This window comes from Impatiens glandulifera, chromosome 7 (genome assembly GCF_907164915.1).
Source record: "Impatiens glandulifera chromosome 7, dImpGla2.1, whole genome shotgun sequence".
Classification (NCBI taxonomy): domain Eukaryota; kingdom Viridiplantae; phylum Streptophyta; class Magnoliopsida; order Ericales; family Balsaminaceae; genus Impatiens; species Impatiens glandulifera.
Genome location: NC_061868.1, coordinates 5152667 through 5165875, shown reverse-complemented (window position 1 = coordinate 5165875; position 13209 = coordinate 5152667). Strand labels below are relative to the sequence as shown.

Here is a 13209-nt window from a genome sequence, read left to right as displayed (position 1 = left end):
GTTCAGGTCTACTGCTTCTCTAGCATCTAACTAATTTTAAAGAACATATTGTTTAACATATTCTCTATGGCCTTTGTCGCCACATGAGCTGCATCGTCTCCTTGATGTTTAATATGTCATTTTGACTTTGGAAGACATCATCATGAACCGCCACTCCTCATATTTTGCTTTCTTGAGTTGGGTTTGAAGGTGGTGACTTATCTACTAAAAAGATACACAGTGTAGTGCGATGTGGGACAGTGAATTCATCCAAATTTTGCTTTCTTTAGATAGCAGTGACCGACTGACCGGAGTCTGGATTCAGGCCGTCGATTCCTCCTCCGAACAGGTTCGTTATTGCCCTAGATTTTGATTTGGATCACGAAAACAATTGATTATGAAATCTTCGGAAAGGTTGAATTTGGATCACGAAAACGATTGATTATTATGAATTTGTCTTTATTCAATAGGTTGAATTTGGGCATGAATCGATCATCGAAGCTTCAAGGAAATTACAATGATTTGGTGGCTGAGAGTGATCAGAAAACCATAGACTGGACTTTTTTTTCTTCATTCTGTGCATTTCTTTATCAAAGTGATGCAACAGTTTTTTCCATAGACTTGATTCATAAGAATATTATTAAAAAATGACAAGTTTTTTTGGATTTGTGCATTCATTCATGGACTGGTAGAGGTTTATTCCATTTAACAGATAGTGACATTGGCTTACTATTTTGCAATGAGCAGACAGATTCACACAGATTACACATTCATGTCATTTTCATTATGAAATATATGATTTCTCACATAACATAATAAATAGTCATAAGATACTCTTTTCTTGGTAAATATTATAATTAATTCAAGGCTAGAGACTTCCTTAAATAGCAAAGGTCCCATGTATGGTGAAAATCAAGCTCCACAAAGAAATGAGGTCCTCAAACAACTTCAGTGTTTACCTCTTGGTTCTTTATTTGAGTTTTTCAGGATCTGAATCTCAAAGAGATGTTAATAATAGCACTGTTTTATTTAACGTGGGCGTGATTCTTGATACGACCACATTTGTAGGTAATATTGGATTAACCTATTTAGAAATGGCTCACTCTGATTTCTATTCAACTCATACTAGTTACAGAACCAGGTTGGTTCTTCATGTGAGGGATTCAAATGATCAAATTATTGACGCTGCTGCAGCTGGTAATATCTCATTCAGGTTCTCTTAACTGTTTCTCACTTCCTTGTTTTGGTTATGGTGAATAAACATTGTTTCCATTTTAAAATACCATTACTTTTTATGCTAATCTAGTTCATCTTTGTCCAATTGACTGATGAGTGATGACCTTTTGCAATATAATTGTTCCTTGCCTTCTGTAATTAGTAGAGTTGCAATTAATGTTAATATTTTTGTATCTTGTTCCTTTTCCAGATATAATGAAAATGTCTGAAAATGAATTTTAAGTACTTGATATATAAGTTGATTTTTTTTTTTTTATCAAATATGGAACTAATGTCATAAAATACTTCAAGACTATTCTACTCTGATAGTAACGTAATTTAATTAATTTATAGGGGTACAATTGTCTTTTGTATGCTACGGTATTACTGAGTTACACCATCCACAACTTACCGAATTTTTAGATAACAATCAACAAATGAACTTAATTCAAATAAGCACTTAATTGTATTACCAAGTTAAGTCATTCATGGTCTATGAAGTTCGTCATTATGACCTTGTCTAAGTAGTTTATGTATTTCATTGTCTTTTTGATCATTGCCTCCATCATTGGAGGTTTCCCGCCCTCTTCTTTTTCTACGAATTGTATTGAAAGGTTCAACTATATTTATACAAAGTGTAACTTTTCAATACATATATTTCACACAACCTTTCTTTTACATTTAGTTTTATGTAAAACAGCGGTCGATTTGTTAAAGAATGTCAAGACAGATGCAATAATTGGTCCTCAGAAATCTTCACAAGCGAACATTGTCATGGATCTAGGAGACAGAGCACACGTCCCCATCATTTCCTTCTCTGCAACAAGCCCTTCTCTTCTTCGTCGTACTCCATATTTCATTCAAACAGCTCAAAGTGATGATGCCCAAGTCGGGGCTATTGCTGCCGTTGTTAAATACTTCCAGTGGAGGGGAGTTGTCATAATACACGAAGACACGGAGTATGGAACAGGAGTCGTTCCACACTTGTCAAACGCATTACAAGATTTTGACGTACGAATAATGTATAGAAGTATAATCCCTCTTTCAGCTACAGATGACTTTATACTCAAAGAATTGTACAAGATGATGACTCAACAGACAAGGGTATTTGTGGTACACATGTTGTCAAATATTGGCGCTCGTCTCTTTCTAAAAGCTAAGGAGATAGGGATGATGAATGAGGGATATGCATGGATAGTTACTAATGATATGACGGATTCGCTTTACAGTTTGGATTCTCATGTTATTGAAGCCATGCAAGGAGTCTTGGGCGTGAAGCCTCTTATTCCCATGTCAGAGTTAAACATGAGCATGTTTGGGATATGGGCCTACAACACTCTATGGGCACTCGCCATGTCAGCAGAACGAATCGGAGCACCTAAGCAACCTGCAGAGATTTCTAATTCTGGCAACCAAACCGGACCAGAGCTTCTGGTTCTTCCAGTTTCTCAAACGGGGCCCGAGCTTCTGAAAGCAATGTTGGAGACGAGTTTCGTAGAAAATGGTGGGAATTTTAAACTCGATAAGGGGCAGTTGCAGCCATCAGCGTATAAGATATTGAATGTAATAGGAAACAAGGAGAAGGAGGTGGGCATATGGGTACCGGGTTCAATAGATACAAATGATGTCAGTTTTCACGATATCGTATGGCCTGGAAAGTCTACTGTCGTGCCCAAAGGATGGGAATTTCCAGTGAGTGGTAAAAGGCTGAAAATTGCAGTTCCTTTTAAAAATGGTTTTACAGAATTCGTGAAGGTGGTAGTGGACCCGAAAACAAACCGGAAAATAGTAAGTGGCTACTCCATTGATATTTTCGATTCTGCAATGAGAGCTTTACCTTATGCTGTTCCATATGATTATTATCCTTTCGAAAACATGACTGGGGTAAATGCCGGGTCTAGTTACTACAACGATTTGGTTTATCAAGTGTATCTCCAGGTTAGTTTGAAACTTGTTAAATCTCTGATCTATTGTTATTGTTATTATTATTATTATTATTATTACCTTCTGTTTATACAAAAAAAATTGACAATGCTCTCCCTATAGAACTTTGACGCTGCTGTTGGGGACATAACGATCACAGCAAACCGATCAAAATATGTGGATTTCACATTGCCTTACGCAGAAGGAGGTATTTCAATGATAGTTCCGATTACATATGAGGACATGAATAATAAATGGATATTTTTTAAGCCTTTAAAGAAGGAATTATGGTTGACAAGCATAGCTTTAGCCATTGGAACTGGGTTTGTTGTTTGGTTACTTGAACATAGAATCAACACTGCTTTCAGAGGCCCCCCTTCACATCATGCTGGCATGATCCTTTACTTCCCATGTACAAGCTTAGTATTTGCAAACAGTTAAGTGTGAAGTATTTTTTTTTTTTTATAATTGTTTTACAATAAGCTCCTGATTTTATGTAAACTTGTCTGCAGGTGAAAAAATAGTAAGCAACTTAGCTAGGCTGGTAGTGGCAGTATGGTTTATTGTTGTCCTTTTATGGAGCTCAATCTATTCTGCAAGCTTATCGTCTCGGCTAACACTGCAAAATCTTAAGCCTATAGTGTCGGATGTGGAAGAGCTTAAAAGAAATGGGGATTTTGTTGGATATGAGTATGGATCTTTTGTTGCTAACGTGCTTAAGGATATGAATTTTTCGGATTCTAAGCTCAAAGTCTACAAATCTCGGGGTGAATGTCATGAAGCTCTATCTATGGGAACCAACAATGGAGGTATATCTGCCTTCTTTGGCGTCATCCCGTACAACAAATATTTTGTTTCCAAGTATTGTGACAAGTTCGCGACTATCGGCCCCATATATCACACAGATGGGAATGCTTTTGTAAGTCTTCTCTGTTTTATTTGATAGTAAAATAGTTAAATGAAACTCACTCAAAGTAATTCAAGTGGAAAGCGTCTCGATTCTCATTGAAATCGCTTTGATTGAATTGAGCGGACATGATATGGAGATGATCTTGTTCTAAAATTAATTAAAATACTAAAATAACATTACTTTACTTTTTATAATACTTTAAGCTATTAAAAACAAAGGATATTTTCATAATTTTGGGCTATTTGGATAACCATTAGGTATTATGGGTAAAAAAACATTAGGGGTCCTAATAATATACTTTTTCAATGAAACAAGATTTTAACATTCTCTTAGAATCTCGTGTTTTGATAAGCCAATATACAAAATGAGATTGTTCTTACTTGCCAAAATGTTGATGTCAACTTTACAGGTTTTCCCCAAGGGGAGTCCTCTTGTTGCTGATGTCTCTCGTGCACTCATCAAGGTTATAGAAGGCGATAAAATTCTTGACCTGCAAAGAAAATGGTTTGGAAGTGCCACGTGTGTTGGTTCAAGCAACGGTACGCCCTCGTCTAGTAACTTGTCGCTTAAAAGTTTCGAAGGGCTTTTCATCATAACCGGAACTATATCTGGACTATGCCTTGTGATCTATCTAGCCAAATACATAATTCAGAACAGGATCATTTTGGTCGAGAGAATATCGGATAGAGGCTCTACATTATGGTCGAAAATCCGATCATTGCATGTGAATTTCGATGGGAAGGACTTTCCTACCAATAGAGTCACTTCATCTTTGATTGAGATTACTAGCCATGATCAGTCTTCAAATCATAGTTATAATTCAGGTAGTTCGCGCAGAAACTCCAATTTAAGCAATGTTATTGTTTCTCTATCGCACGATGATTCCATAGATGATGTCAACCCAAACTCGCAAGATATGGTTGTGATTGACCTGTCTACCTAACAACACTTTCTTATGTAATTAGTTCTCTTGTATAGTTTTATAAGATAGTTAAGCAGCTTAATCTCATTCTCTTCTAAAGAGGGTTGGTTTTAGTGTAATTTGTATAGATTTATAGCATGACTTATCCCCCACTAAACTAAAGTTATTATAATGGAACCAATTAATTATGGTTAATCTTTTAGTATTGCAGAGTGTTATGTTTAGTTGTATGTGGATTGTATATGCAAAACAAAAAATATAATTAATTCTAATCAATTGATATTATTTTATTATATAATGTTTTTAATGGATAAAGTTTATCCTTCAAATGTGTGTTAAATTATTTTATCATTAAGAGTAAGAAATGTAAAAAAGCAGTATTGAATTTTTTTATTTTATTATTGTATATGCATTTTTTTAAAAAGTTTTTAAGTATTATATAAAATTTGTTTAAACACAAATACAAACACATTACCAACAAGATTATTAAGCTAATAGATGCTTTAAAATAACGAATAATTCTCCGGCCTACTCTATCGATTTTTTAGAATAAATATCAGAAAATGTAATAATAATAACATTATTAATGATACGCATCGGACAACTACGATTATTGAAAATTCAATGATTTCTGTCTAACTAGATAGTTCACCATAAAATAATCGGGATAATAAAAATAGTTTAAGCATAACATTTGAAAAAAAATATAAATAAAAATACAAACACATTACCCAACAGATTATTAAGCTCATAGATCTTTAAAAAGAACGAATAATTCTCCAACCTACTTCACCGACATTTCAGAATGAATATCAGAAAATGTAATAATAATAACATTATGTTTGATACGAATTGGATGATTACGATAATTGAAGAATCGACGATTTCTTTCCAATTAGATAGTCTATAATAAAATAATTGGGACAATAAAAATATTTTAAGCATAACGACAAAACATATCTTTAAAAAAATAAAAAAATACAGACACGTTACTCAACATATTATTAAGCTCATAGATCCTTAAAAAGAACGAATAATTCTCCGACCTACTCCTCCGACTTTTCAGAATGAATATAAAAAAATGTTATGATAATGATATTATGAATGATACGAATCAGGCGATTAAGATCATTGAAGATTCAACGATTTCTCTCAAACTAGATAGTTCACCATAAATAATTGGGATGATAAAAATCGTTTAAACACAACGACAAATATCATCCCCACTTCATCCGCAGTCAACTATCGGTCAAATTGAGGAAAAATCGCCCATAACGGGGCAATTCGAATTGGTAACCACGGGACATATTATAATTGTCATCCATAGACATCACCTAAATCTCAATAATACTCCACAACAGACTTCATATACTAGTCACCCTTAACAATGCAAAAATAAGTGAGTTTTCGATTCCACATACTTATGACGCATACGACATCTATTTACGCTTTCAAATAAAATCGAACTCGTGATATTTTGGTCTCTTAAATCGACTTTTACCACTGAGCTACCTTGTTGGGGTTACACCTTTCGAATTTTAATCTCACTACCAAGAGTTCTCAATATTGACTTGATGATAGTCTCTCTTCACACCATCGATTTCACAAACGTTCCTAGCAATAATCTTTCCAATCTATATATATATAATGATGCTTAATTTTTAAAGTGTCCGGATTGGCGGGTCGAGAGCTGTGGTTAATTTGGATACTTGGGTCGGATTGTGGGTTGACCCGTTTTTAAATTTAAAACGGTTAAAAATAAAATTAAAAATGCTAGAGGTATGTTTCGAACTTGCAACCTAACAAAACAAGTACAACTCTTTAACCAACTAGGCTACAAAGACTTTATATTTTAAATTCAACACCAAATTTGATAAACGCGGGACGTTTTAATATTAATATAAGTTCAACTTTTTAACTAACTAATCTATATATATATAATGATGCTTAATTTTTAAAGTGTCCGGATTGGCGGGTCGAGAGCTGTGGTTAATTTGGATACTTGGGTCGGATTGTGGGTTGACCCGTTTTTAAATTTAAAACGGTTAAAAATAAAATTAAAAATGCTAGAGGTATGTTTCGAACTTGCAACCTAACAAAACAAGTACAACTCTTTAACCAACTAGGCTACAAAGACTTTATATTTTAAATTCAACACCAAATTTGATAAACGCGGGACGTTTTAATATTAATATAAGTTCAACTTTTTAACTAACTAATCTATATAGGTGTTGAGTAAATGGATACTTGGGTCGAATTGTGGGTTGACCCACCCATAAACTTAAAACGGTTAAAAAAAAATAAAAAATGTTATCCGTAATTTTTTTTCACGGTTTTATATTAATATTACTCGTGCAAATGCACGGGCTAAATGCTAGTTATTGATAAAATCTAATCAGAATAACTTTTTCTCGGTTTCGAGACATGCATTTCTTCTTGCATATAACTCTGTTATAGATCATTTAGTTTCTTCAGCCGACAACATTGATAGTTGTTCGATGAAGAAGGGTTTGTGTGGAAAGTATACGGAAAGGGTGAAATCTCACGCATATTGGACCACACTTTAATCTCTAATTCAATGACCTCCCTCAAGAGAGAGTTGTTTTCACTAAACGTCATATTATGTGTCGAAAATTCTATTCAGATAATTCTCATTGACATTATAATTTGACTCAGAATCTACCGGTTTTTTATTGGACACATCGTGAATAAAAACTATTTATTATTTTTAATTTCAGGATAAAAGATTTTAATTGAGGTTGCTTGGATTATGTCTTCCACAAGTGATCAACATCTCTTTTTTACCTGATCAATCGTTTCTTATTCGGACGGCAAATCCGAAATATAATGGGGTTGATGCCATCATATTTTGATACTCCACCACTTGCTCAAACTCCCCTTTTTTGATATCCGATGTGACACCGTATCACGAAAGTTATTAAGACAGATACTCTATCTCAACCTCACAAAAATCTGACTCAAGTCATTTAATCCTTCTTCAGTCTGCACGACACCCATATCAAATTTCTCTTAATTTTTCATCTCAATAATTAGTTTTTCAACATCTGGAAGACCAGCCATATATATTCGATCAACGTACAATGCGGTTATCACTAACTCTCTCGTTTGCCTAAACAAAGTTGATGACTCCAACACAAGTGGATTCAATGCGTTTATTCACAAAGAAGGAAACATGACAATTACGGGTTAAAGAATATGTGTATATACAATTTTTTAAGATATTATTATTTATTTATTTAGATTTGAGAAGCTAACAATCCCAAAGTTATGAGTCTCATTTTTATTTAAGTTGTAAAAAAATAGCACTTAAAATAACACTCCTAATTAAATTAAACTACTAAATGTTCTTATAAATCATAGAAATATGAACAACCTATACAGATATACATCATAATTTTTATTTTTAAAATCAGTTTATTCTCAAGAAAAACTAGGGGTTTTTAGTGAAAATTGAACATGAAAACGTAGATTTTTTTAAGTGAGCTACTTTGGTGAAAACTATAAAATTATACAAAACTAACTAACTGAATAACAATATAAAACTATACAAAACTAACTAAATAACAAAATGTTGTTAAGTTGACAGGTCGAGCACAACCATATCTTGCGAGTTGGGGTCTACTGCTTCTCTAGCATCTATGGCATCATCGTGTGATAAAGAAATGATAACTTCATTTAAGTTTGAGTTTCTTGGTGAATTAAAACTAACATGTGAAAACTGATCGTCACTAGTAATCTCAATCAAGGATGGAGCAACTCTATCAGTTCGGAACGGATATGATTTCAAGTCCCTCCCATCGAAATGCTTACCCAAAGCTCGGAATTTCGACCATAATGTAGAGCCTCTGTCGGATATTCTCTCGACCAAAAAACTCCTGTTCTGAAATATGTAATTCCCTAGATAAACCACAAGACATAGTCCTGTGATAGTTCCAGTTATGATGAAAAGCCCTTTGAAACTGTTGAGTGTTAGGCTACCCGATGAGGGTGTACCATTGCTAGAACCAACACAAGTCGAACTTCCGAACCATTTATTTTGAAGATCGAGAAGTTGATTTCCTTCTATAATGTTGATAAGTGATCGAGAGACATCGGCAACAAGAGGACTCCCCTTTGGAAAAACCTGTAATAAAGTTCGTGATTTACCTAGCATATGAAAGACAATTTCAACCCTGTAAATTAATCAAATACTTGTCAATAGCATATGAAAAAATACTTACAAAGCCAAACCCGTCGGTGTGATATACAGGGCCAATAGTCGTGAACTTGTCACAATACTTGGAAAGAAAATACTTGTTGTAAGGGACGACGTCAAAGAAGGCAGATATACCTCCATTGTTGGTTCCCATCGATAGAGCTTCATGACATTCACCCCGAGATTTGTAGTCTTTGAGCTTAGACTCCGAAATTTTCATATCCTTAAGCACGTTAGCAATGAACGACCCATACTCATATCCAACATAATCCCCATTTCTTTTAAGCTCTTCCACATCCGACACTATCGGTTTAAGGTTTTGCAGTGTTAGCCGAGATGATAAACTTGCAGTATAGCTTGAGCTCCATATAAGGACAACAAACAACCAAATTGCCACAACCAGCCTAGCTAAGTTACTTACTATTCTTTCTCCTGCAGATAACATACATGAAATTAGAACCTTTTCACAAAGAAAATTTAAAAGATATATAAATAAAAAATACACACTTAACTATTTGCAAATACTAGGCTTGTACATGGGAAGTAAAGGATCATGCCAACATGATGTGAAGGGGGGCCTCTGAAAGCAGCGTTGATTCTATGTTCAAGTAACCAAACAACAAATCCAGTTCCAATGGCGAAAGCTATACTTGTCAACCATAATTCCTTCGTTAAAGGCTTCAAGAATATCCATTTATTATTCATGTCCTCATATGTAATCGGAACTATCATTGAAATACCACCTTCTGCGTAAGGAAATGTGAAATCCACATATTTTGATCGGTTTGCTGTGATTGTGATGTCCCCAACGGCAGCGTCAAAGTTCTATAGGGAGAGAATTGTCAATTTCTTTGTATAAACAGAAGGTAATAATAATAATAACAATAGATCAGAGATTTAACAAGTTTCAAACTAACCTGGAGATACACTTGATTTACCAAATCGTTGTAGTAACTAGACCCGGCTTTTACCCCAGTCATGCTTTCGTAAGGATAATAATCATATGGAACAGCATAAGGTAAAGCGCTCATTACAGAATCGAAAATATCAATAGAGTAGCCACTTACTATTTTCCGGTTTGTTATCGGGTCCACTACCACATTCACAAATTCTGTAAAACCATCTTTAAAAGGAACAGCAATTTTCAGCCTTTTACCACTCACTGGAAATTCCCATCCTTTGGGGATGACAGTAGACATTCCAGGCCAAACGATATCGTGCAAACTGACATCATTCACATCTTTTGTACCCGGTGCCCACATGCCCACCTCCTTCTCCTTGTTTCCTAGTACATTCAATATCTTATATGCTGATGGCTGCAACTGCCCCTTATCGAGTTTGAAATTCCCGCCAACTCCTTGAAAACTCGCCTCCAATATTGATTTCAGGAGCTCTGGCCCCGTTTGAGAAACTGGAAGAGTCAGAAGCTCTGGTCCCGTTTGGTTACCAGAATTAGAAATCTCTGCAGGTTGTTTAGGTTCTCCGATTCGTTCTGCTGACATGGCAAGTGCCCATAGAGTGTCGTAGGCCCATAGCCCAAACATGCTCGTGTTTAACTCTGACATGGGAATAAGAGGCTTCACGCCCAAGACTCCTTGCATGGCTTCGATAACATGAGAATCCAAACTGTAAAGCAAATCTGTCATATCATTAGTAATGATCCATGCATATCCCTCATTCATCATCCCTATCTCCTTAGCTTTTAGAAAGAGACGAGCGCCAATATTTGACGACATGTGTACCACAAATACCCTTGTCTGTTGAGTCATCATCTTGTACAATTCTTTGAGTATAAAATCATCTGTAGCTGAAAGAGGGATTATACTTCTATACATTATTCGTACGTCAAAATCTTGTAATGCGTTTGACAAGTGTGGAACAACTCCGGTTCCATACTCTGTGTCTTCGTGTATTATGACTACTCCCCTCCACTGGAAGTATTTAACAATGGCAGCAATAGCCCCGACTTGGGTATCATCACTTTGAGCTGTTTGAATGAAATATGGAGTACGGCGAAGAAGAGAAGGGCTTGTTGCAGAGAAGGAAATGATGGGAACGTGTGCTCTGTCTCCTAGATCCATGACAATGTTCGCTTGTGAAGATTTCTGAGGACCAATTATTGCATCTGCCTTGACATTCTTTAACAAATCCACCGCTGGTTTTCATAATAAAAAGGAATGAGAACTAAAGGTAAAAGAAAGGTTGTGTGAAATATATGTATTGAAAAGTTAAAGTTTGTATAAATAAAGTTGTCGCGAATGCGACCTTTTCATTGCAATTCATAGAAAAAGAAGGGGGCGGGAAACCTTCTGACATTAGTTCTATATTTGATCAAATCAACTTTTATATCAAGCACTTAAAATTCATTTTCAGATATTTCCATTATATCTGGAAACAGATCAAGATACAAAAATATAAACATTAATTGCAACTCCATATTAATTACAAAAGGCAAGGAACAATTAGATTGCAAAAGGTCACCAATCATCAGTCAATTGGCCAGAGATGAACTAAATTAGCATCAAAAGCAAAACCAAAAAGTAATGGTGTCTTAAAATGGAAACAATGCTTATTCATCATAACCTAAACAAGGAAGTGAGAAACAGTTAAGAGATTGGGAATGAGATATTACCAGCAGCAGCAGCATCAATAATTTGATCATTTGAATCCCTCACATGCAAAACCAACCTGGTTCTGTAACTACTATGAGCTGAATAGAAGTCAGAGTGAGCCATTTCTAAATAGGTTAGTCCAATATTACCTACAAATGTGGTCGTATCAAGAACCACGCCCACGTTAAATGAAATAGTGCTATTATTAACATCTCTTTGAGATTCAGATCCTGAAAAACACAAATAAAGAACCAACAGGACAACACTAAAGTTGTTTGAGGATCTCATTTCTTTGTGGAGCTTGACTTTCACCAGAAATGGACCTTGGCTTTTTAAGCAAGTCTCTAGCCTTCAATTGATTATAATATTCACAAAGTAGAGAGTATCTTATGATTATATATTACTTAATGAAAATGACATGATTGTGTAATCTATGGTTAGATGATTTGTATGAATCTGTCTGTTCATCCCATAATAGTAAGCAAATGCCAGATGTTTTTAAATGGAAAAAACCTCTACAAAGTCAATGCAAAAAACTATTCAACCTAATCTCAATATCTGACTAAGAAATTGGGATTTCCAGGTTCCATTCAAATTCAATTAGTAGTTTCTTGCCCTACACTTCTAGTAGGAGGAATAATACTTGTCAGCATGGATAGAACTTAGATAGGGCAGTTGTAGGGAAATGGGCAACAAACAAAAAACAATAAATCTAATGACTCATTCATTACTTTCATAAATAAATGCACATAATGAAGAAAAAAAGTCAAGTCTATGGTTTTCCGATCACTCTCAGCATCTATTCATTGTAATTTCCTTGAAGCTTCGATCGGTTCATGCCCAAAGTCAACCTATTGAAAATTATATGTGGGAAAAAATTAAGATAGACCTTTCTGAAGATTTCATAATCAATCGTTTTCGTGATCCAAATCAAATCTAGGTCGTATAAACAAGGTACAACGAAATAGAGAACCTGTTTGGAGGAGGACGGGAAAGAGACCGCCGGAGGAATAAAATTCCCCTCTCTTGCTTCTCCAGAATCCGGTCACCGCCACCGGTGTATAACCAAGGTCTATAAACTTTAACTAAAATTTATTTATTATGTAAACATTAAGTTAAAATAAAAAAAATGTTATTATTAGTTTCTTTTTCAATCATTCAAATTTAAATAGAGTTAGGTCTTGTATTTGATTCGATATGAAATTATGTTTAATCGGATTGAATTTTTCGTTTCGAATTATTATATATTGAAAAATATTTTCGTAAGTTGTTTGTTGATCACCTGCCTATTATTCTGGTGATATATGATGAAATAATGAGTTATTTGAATTGATTCTTTTAGAGAGTCTTTTATTATTTTCATTTTTTACTTACATTCACATTCACGTCTTTTAGAAAGAACTGTTAAATTAAGTTTGAGTTTGGATGAATA

The 13209-nt window shown here is 34.7% G+C and overlaps 2 protein-coding genes across 2 annotated transcripts; one reads left to right on the top strand and one right to left on the bottom strand.

Moving 5' to 3' along the window:
* Positions 1 to 354: 354 nt before the first annotated feature.
* Positions 355 to 5010, top strand: LOC124946223 (glutamate receptor 2.8-like). Its single transcript, XM_047486791.1, has 5 exons — positions 355 to 1176; positions 1895 to 3132; positions 3241 to 3553; positions 3630 to 4036; positions 4380 to 5010. Exons 1-5 carry the CDS (start codon positions 882 to 884, stop codon positions 4968 to 4970), a joined length of 2844 nt encoding a protein of 947 aa, XP_047342747.1. The 5' UTR covers positions 355 to 881; the 3' UTR covers positions 4971 to 5010.
* A 3439-nt stretch (positions 5011 to 8449) lies between these two features.
* Positions 8450 to 12781, bottom strand: LOC124944619 (glutamate receptor 2.8-like). Its single transcript, XM_047484918.1, has 5 exons — positions 11798 to 12781; positions 10083 to 11320; positions 9678 to 9990; positions 9191 to 9597; positions 8450 to 9093 (listed from the first exon to the last, which is right to left on the bottom strand). Exons 1-5 carry the CDS (start codon positions 12063 to 12065, stop codon positions 8545 to 8547), a joined length of 2775 nt encoding a protein of 924 aa, XP_047340874.1. The 5' UTR covers positions 12066 to 12781; the 3' UTR covers positions 8450 to 8544.
* Between the last annotated feature and the right edge of the window lie 428 nt (positions 12782 to 13209).